We start from the raw sequence: 7204 nt of genomic DNA on the forward strand, positions 1-7204 counted from the left end.
TCAACCTGTTATAGTCCCATCCCTCCTCACTCACAAGCAGGTACGACTAACACACGACTAACGCTCAGCCTGTATTAGTCCCATGCTGACCTCACACCCGCGCCTGAGCTCACAGCACGAACGGCTACTCGCCACGCCACTTAACACATGATATCCTACTCAACCTGGTTATAGTATCCCATTACCCTTCCGCTGACTCGACTAGCAGCAGTAACTTAACCCACGCTGTCCTACCTTCACTGTTATGAGCCTCATCCCTCCTGACTCTACAGCAGTAATAACACATCCGTGGACCTACCATCACCGTATAGTCCATCCCTCACTCTGGACTCACAGCATTGTAACTAACCCACCTGACCTACCTTCGACGCTTAGTAGTAACCCCATCCCTTCCTGCTCATCAGCAGGAACTAACCCACACCTTGACCTACCTTCACCTGTTCTAGTCCCATCCTCTCCTGTCTCACAGCAGGCGTAACACACCGATCCTGAGCCTAACCTCACTGTGTTATGTCCCATCCGCTCCCTGAATTCACAGCACGGTAACTAACCCACCCTGACCTACCTCACCTGTTATAGTCCATCCCTCCTGACTCACAGCAGGGTGGTAACTAACCACACCTGACCTTACCTCACCTGTTATAGTCCCATCCCTCCGCTGACTCACAGCAGGTAACAAACAACCTGACCTACCTCACCTGTTATAGTCCCATCCCTCCTGACTCACAGCAGGTAACTAACACACCTGACCTACCTCACCTGTTATAGTCCCATCCCTCCTGATCACAGCAGGTAACGTAACACCACCTGAGCCTACCTCACCTGTTATAGACTCCACCATCCCTCCTGACTTCACAGCAGGTAACTAACACAACCTGACCTACCTCACCTGTGTTAGTCCCATCCCTCCTGCGCTCACAGCAGGTAACTAACACACCTGACCTCCTCACCTGTTATTAGTCCCATCCCTCCTGACTCAGCAGAGTGTAACTAACCACCTGACCTACCTCACCTGTTAAGTCCCATCCCTCCTGACTCCACAGGCAGGTAACTAACACACCTGGACCCTACCTCACCTGTTATAGTCCCATCCCTCCTGACTCACAGCAGGGTAACTAACCACACCTGACTACCTCACCTGTTATAGTCCATCCCTCCTGACTCCACAGCAGGTAACTAACCACCTGACCTACCTCACCTGTTATGAGTCCCATTCCTTCCTGACTCACAGCAGGTAACTAACCCTACCTGACCTACCTCACTGTTATGGTCCCATCCCTCCTGACTCACAGCAGGTAACTAACCCACCTGACCTACCTCACCTGTTATAGTCCCATCCCTCCTGACTCACAGCAGGTAATACCAAACCCTGACCCTACCTCAGCTGTTATAGTCCCATCCCTCCTGATTCACAGCAGGATAATCTAACCCACCTGACCTACCTCACCTACACCTGTTATAGTCCCCATCCCTGCCTGATCCACAGCAGGTAACTAACAACACCTGACCTACCTCACCTGTTTATAGTCCCATCCCCCTGACTCACAGCAGGATAATAACACACCCCCTGACCTACCTCACCTGTATAGTCCCATCCCTTCCTGACTCACAAGCAGGGTAACTACACCACCTGACCTACTCTCACCTGTATAGTCCCATTCCTCCTGACTCACAGCAGGTAACTTAACACACCGCCTACCTCACCTGTTATAAGTCCCATCCCTCCTGACTCACGCAGTAACAACACACCTGACCTACCTCACCTGTTATCATCCCATCCCTCCTGACTCACAGCAGGTAACTAACCACACTGGACCTACCTCACCTGTTTATAGTTCCCATCCCTCCTGACTCACAGCAGGTAAACTAACACACCTGACCTACCCTCACCTGTTATAGTCCCATCCCTCCTGACTCACAGCAGGTAACTAACAACCTGACCTACCTCATCCTGTTAGATCCCCATCCCTCCTGACTCACAGCAGGTAACTAGCCCAACCTGACCTACCTCAACCTGTTATAGTCCCATCCCTCCTGGACTCACAGCAAGGTAACTAACCACCCTGACCTACCTTCACCTGTTATAGTCCCCATCCCTTCCTGACTCACAGCAGGTATACTAACCCACCTGACCTACCTCACCTGTTAAGTCCCATCCCTCACACCGCCTGACTCACAGGAGGTAACTCTACAGATGATAATAAGCCTAATTACAAGTACCATCCTTGCACTAAGCAACTACAGCAATACAGCATACTACAGTATACTAAGCATACTACAGCATACTGGAGCATACCTAAAAGCATACCTACAGCACACTACACATACCTACATACAAAGGACAACTACCACTCTACGCTACTCAGCCGTTACTACGTCTCCGCATCTCCTCGCTGATACACAGTCTAAAATTCTAACCACCTACTGTTACTCAAAGCATGACTAAAGCCATCACTACGCATACTTACCAGCAGTACTATCCAGATCTACCTACAACCACCCTACATCCAGGCGTAACTAACCACCTGACACCCACTTATAAGTCCAATCACTACACCGCGACTCAGGCAGGTAACGTAAAAACCTTACTATGCATCACTCACACGCCCTGCTCCAGTTAACTAACACGACTATCACGTTAATTCCATCCGGGATCACAGAGTAACAGCCACTTACTACTCAGAGTCCACCTCCAGCAGCGTAACTACTACACGACCGTACCTCACAGCGTATAGCCACGTACTACGCATACGTACAGCAGGTAATACTACACTTGACCTACGCTCTACCTAGTATACACACATACGTACACTCCGTCTGAAGCATCATACAGATACATACAAGATAAAGCCATACAATAGCAACTACAACTACACTAAAGAACTCCGATACTAGCGTTAAAAGCGTACTACACTACTAAGCATACTACAGCATACTACAAGCTATACCGTTATACAGCTCAGCATACCAGCATACTAAGCATCTAACCAACTAACTACACAGTTTCTAAGCATAATACAAGCGTTACTACAGCAATACGTACCTACAGCATCATACGTATACTACAGCCATACTACGGCATTACTACAGACTAAGCATTCACAGCATACTAGCACTTACTAAAGCAGTTAGTACTACAGTACAGCATAAAATACTACAGATCAAGCACTACGCCTACCTACTAAGTTACGTATACGTATACAGCATACTACAGATACTACAGCCTACTACAGCATACTACAGTCGTACTTACATGACACGATACTAACAGACGTACTACAGTCGTACTACAAGCGTACTCCATACTTACAGGCATTACTACAGCATACTCAGCTACAAGGCGTATCCAGCTTTATGCAGGCCATACTCTAAGCGTACTACAGCTATACTACAGCATACTACAGCATACTTACAGCATCAACTTAACAGCATACTCTAGCAGTACTACAGCATACTACAAGCATACTAAAACAGCCAACTACAGCATCTAAGCATACACGCCTACTACATGCATACTACAGCGTACGACAGCGTTCAGCCGACTAGCTACAGCTGACAGACATACTTACAGATCATAACTACAGCACACTAAGCTACTACAGCATACGCGACAAGCATACTACAGCATTAACAGCATTACTACAGCCACGGTACTACCAGCACTTACAAGCTACTACAGCCCGTACATACCTGTTACTACACAGCGGTACTACAGCAGTACTTACAGCATACTGACACGTATCAGTAAACAGCGTACTTACAGCGTTACTACAGACGGCATTAAGTACTACAGATTACTACAGCATATAGCATACTAGCTATACTACAGTACGCATACACCCAGCATACTACAGTTTACATCATTCACGTCTACAGCATCACCAGCCTACTTAAAAAACTAAGCATATAAACGTAAACAGGTCTACACTACTAAACTACTACAGCATACTCACATACTACAGCTTCAGATACTACAGCGTACTAAGAATACAGCGATACTCAGCTATACGGAATAAAAGTTTCTATACTACAGCATACTACAGCATACTACAGCCTACTACAGCTCCTACTACAGCCTACTTACAGCCATAACCACAGCATACGACAGCATTACCACAGTCCCTACCAACAGGCTACTACAGCGATACCATAAGACATAACTACGCATACTACACCACTACAGCGATTACGGGCATTTACTACCAAGCGTTTACTGCAGCTTACTGCCAGCGTACTACAGCATACTACAGCATACTAAAGCATACTACAGCATACTACAGCATACTGCAGCATACTACAATATACTACAGCATACTACAGCATACCAAAGCATACTACAGCATACTACATCATACTACAGCGTACTACAGCATACTACAGCCTACTACAACATACTAAAGCATACTAAAGCGTACTACAGCGTACTACAGCATACTAAAGCATACTACAGCATACTACAGCATACTACAGCGTACTAGAGCATACTACAGCGTACTAAAGCATACTAGCGCATACTACAGCATACTACGGTATATTAAAGTATACTACAGTATACTTCAGCATACTACAGCATACTACATCGTAGTAAGGCGTAGTAAAGCGTACTACATTATCAAACTTTCACATACTATAAAACGTATATTTTCGCATACCCAAAATGCCTACTATTTAGAGATCAAGTTCTGGTATTTGGACATGGCCAGTCTCTCTGTCCTCCCCAGTATCGGCGGTCATTCCATCTGTAAGGGAAGCCGTGTACTGGTGAACATGTGGGCCATACACCACGACCCGGAACACTGGGACCAACCAGAGGACTTCAGACCAGGTGAGATCCTCACACACACACACACACACACACATACACACACACACACACAGTTGAAAATAACACACCCCTCCCTTCTCCATCCGCAGAGCGTTTCCTAGACGACAAGGGCCAGCGCTTCATTCCTTCCTGTTTCATGCCATTTGGGGCAGGGCCTCGGGTCTGCGTGGGCGAATCACTGGCCAGGCTGGAGCTGTTCCTGTTTGTGAGTGGTCTGCTGCAGAGGTTCAGCTTCAGCCCCGCCCCTGGGGATTCCCTACCCGACCTGGAGGGGCGCCTAGGGGTGGTGCTACAGCCACTCAGATACACCCTCACTGTTACACCTAGACCAGGCTGGGAGGGGGTTGCGGGTGGGGGTGAGGGGAAGGGAGGGGAGAAGACTGAGGTGGAGGGGAAGAGAGTGGGGAGGGCGGTGTAAGAAATGCGGGGGAGGGGGGAGAGGAGAGTGGGAGGGGTTAGAAACTGGGGAGGGGGAGAGACGAGATGGGGGGAGGGCGAGGGCGTATAGGGGATGGTGGAAGGTTTTAGGGGAGGGGGATTGACTGAAGTAGAGGGTTTAGGGGAGTGTTGAAGGACTTGGGGGAAGGGGACAGACTGAGGGGAGAGAGAGATGGGGGGACTGACGGGAGAGAAGAAGAGGGATGAGGGGTAGATAACTGGAGGGGAGGGACCTGAGGGGGAGAGATACTTGAGGGGTGAGGGCGAGGGGAGAGATGACTGGAGAGCGAGAGGAAACTGGGAGAGCTGAGAGGGGGACTGAGGGGGAGAGATACTGAGAGGGAGGGACTGAGGGGAGAGGATATGAAGGGAGGGACTGAGGGAGAGATATGAGGGAGGACTGGGGGAGAGATATATAGAGGGAGGGGAGGACTGTGGGGGGAGAGATACTGAGAGGAGGAGGACTGAGGGGGAGAGATACTGAGAGGGAGGACTGATGGGGAGAAGATACTGAGAGGGAGGGACCTTGAGGGGAGGAGATACTGAGAGGGAGGGGACTGAGGGGGAGAGATTTACTGAGGGAGGACTGATGGGGAGAGATACTGAGAGGGAGGGGAGACTGAGGGGAGAGATTACTGAGAGGGAGGGACTGAGGGGGGTCAGAAGGATTATGAGAGGGAGGGACCTGAATGGTGGGAGATGATTTACTGGCAGAGGGAGGGAGTCCTTTGGGGGGTTGAAGTAATTTTGTCTGTCTCCACTGATGTTAGGTGCCACCTCTTGATACCTGCCGACGGGTACGTGCGCCAGACGTGCGAAGAGGGAGAGATTTATCTAGAAACGAAAGGGTGAGCGAGACTCGCTTACGGGAGCGAGAGATACCCTGGAATGCAGGGTACCGTGGTCGCGTACACAGAGAAGCAGCGAAGAGAGTAGTAGGGACTCTGCGATGCGATGGGCAGCGTGGTCACAGTTGAGCCGGGCGAAGCGAACTACCCTGTCGTAGTGCGAGCTGGAACTTCACTGACACCGTGCGATTGCAGTCCAAGCGATACTGAGAGGGAATGGGAATAGCTAATGCTTGTGCGAAGAAGGAGCGTATGACCGTATATTTGGAGAGGACGTGTGGGCGAGATATCAAGCCAAAGGAGACTGAGGGGGGGCGAGACGATCAAGCATGAGAGGAGGGACCCTTCTGAGGAGAGGCGAGATGTATATCTGAGCGAGCCGCGGACTGAGGGGGAGAACATATACTGACGGAGGAGGTAGACTCTGAGGAGAGATACTGAGGGAGGGTGAGATGAGCCTGACGGGGAAAGACAAGCGAATACGTTGCGAATACCGAGTGGAGGAGGTGAGGGGGAGAGATACTGACTGGAGAGGAGAGGAGACCTGCGTGATGCGGGAGACCCAGGGGATAACGCTCGAGAGACCGGGAGGGGGTATGTACGCAAGTGCGCGAGGAGAGGATTACTGGAGGCTGGGGACTGATGGAGGTGGGAGGAGAGTCTGAGCGGGTGAAGTGGCACAGCCCCTGGAGGGGGGGGTGGCGAGGACCTAATCATATAGCTTACGAAGATACTGGATGGAGAGGATGATACGAGCCTTGTTCGAGCTGCCCACGACCTAGACACCTACCTGATCGTGCATGTGAAAAGGGTCTGAGTGCGGAGAAGATACTGAGAGGTGAGGCGTATTGCTTGAATAAGCGGGGTGACGATACCTTCCTGCCTCCTACTCCTGGATGTCCCCTTAGCACCCACAGGACAATCAGACACCCACCTTCAATGACTGCTATTTAAGGAATACCCTCCCAGGGCACAGAAAGGCCCAAGAGATGTAACAAATGAGAGCCGGAGGTGAAGGGCGATCATTTTTAAGGTAACAGAGAAGACGACGGGAGAGTTTGTTGGCGTAAGCAGGGACGTAGCTTTTCGCGTG

At 50.0% G+C, this 7204-nt stretch overlaps 1 protein-coding gene across 1 annotated transcript in view; it reads left to right on the forward strand.

Moving 5' to 3' along the window:
- Positions 1-5243, forward strand: part of LOC112078788 (steroid 17-alpha-hydroxylase/17,20 lyase-like) — a gene marked incomplete at its 5' end in the record, with an annotated part of 15073 nt that extends 9830 nt beyond the window's left edge. The window contains 2 exons of the mRNA XM_024144920.1: positions 4722-4825; positions 4915-5243. Coding sequence (XP_024000688.1) covers positions 4722-4825; positions 4915-5243 — 433 coding nt within the window. The remainder of the gene's footprint in view (positions 1-4721; positions 4826-4914) is intronic.
- Between the last annotated feature and the right edge of the window lie 1961 nt (positions 5244-7204).

This window comes from Salvelinus sp. IW2-2015, unplaced genomic scaffold (genome assembly GCF_002910315.2).
Source record: "Salvelinus sp. IW2-2015 unplaced genomic scaffold, ASM291031v2 Un_scaffold6265, whole genome shotgun sequence".
Classification (NCBI taxonomy): Eukaryota; Metazoa; Chordata; class Actinopteri; order Salmoniformes; family Salmonidae; genus Salvelinus; species Salvelinus sp. IW2-2015.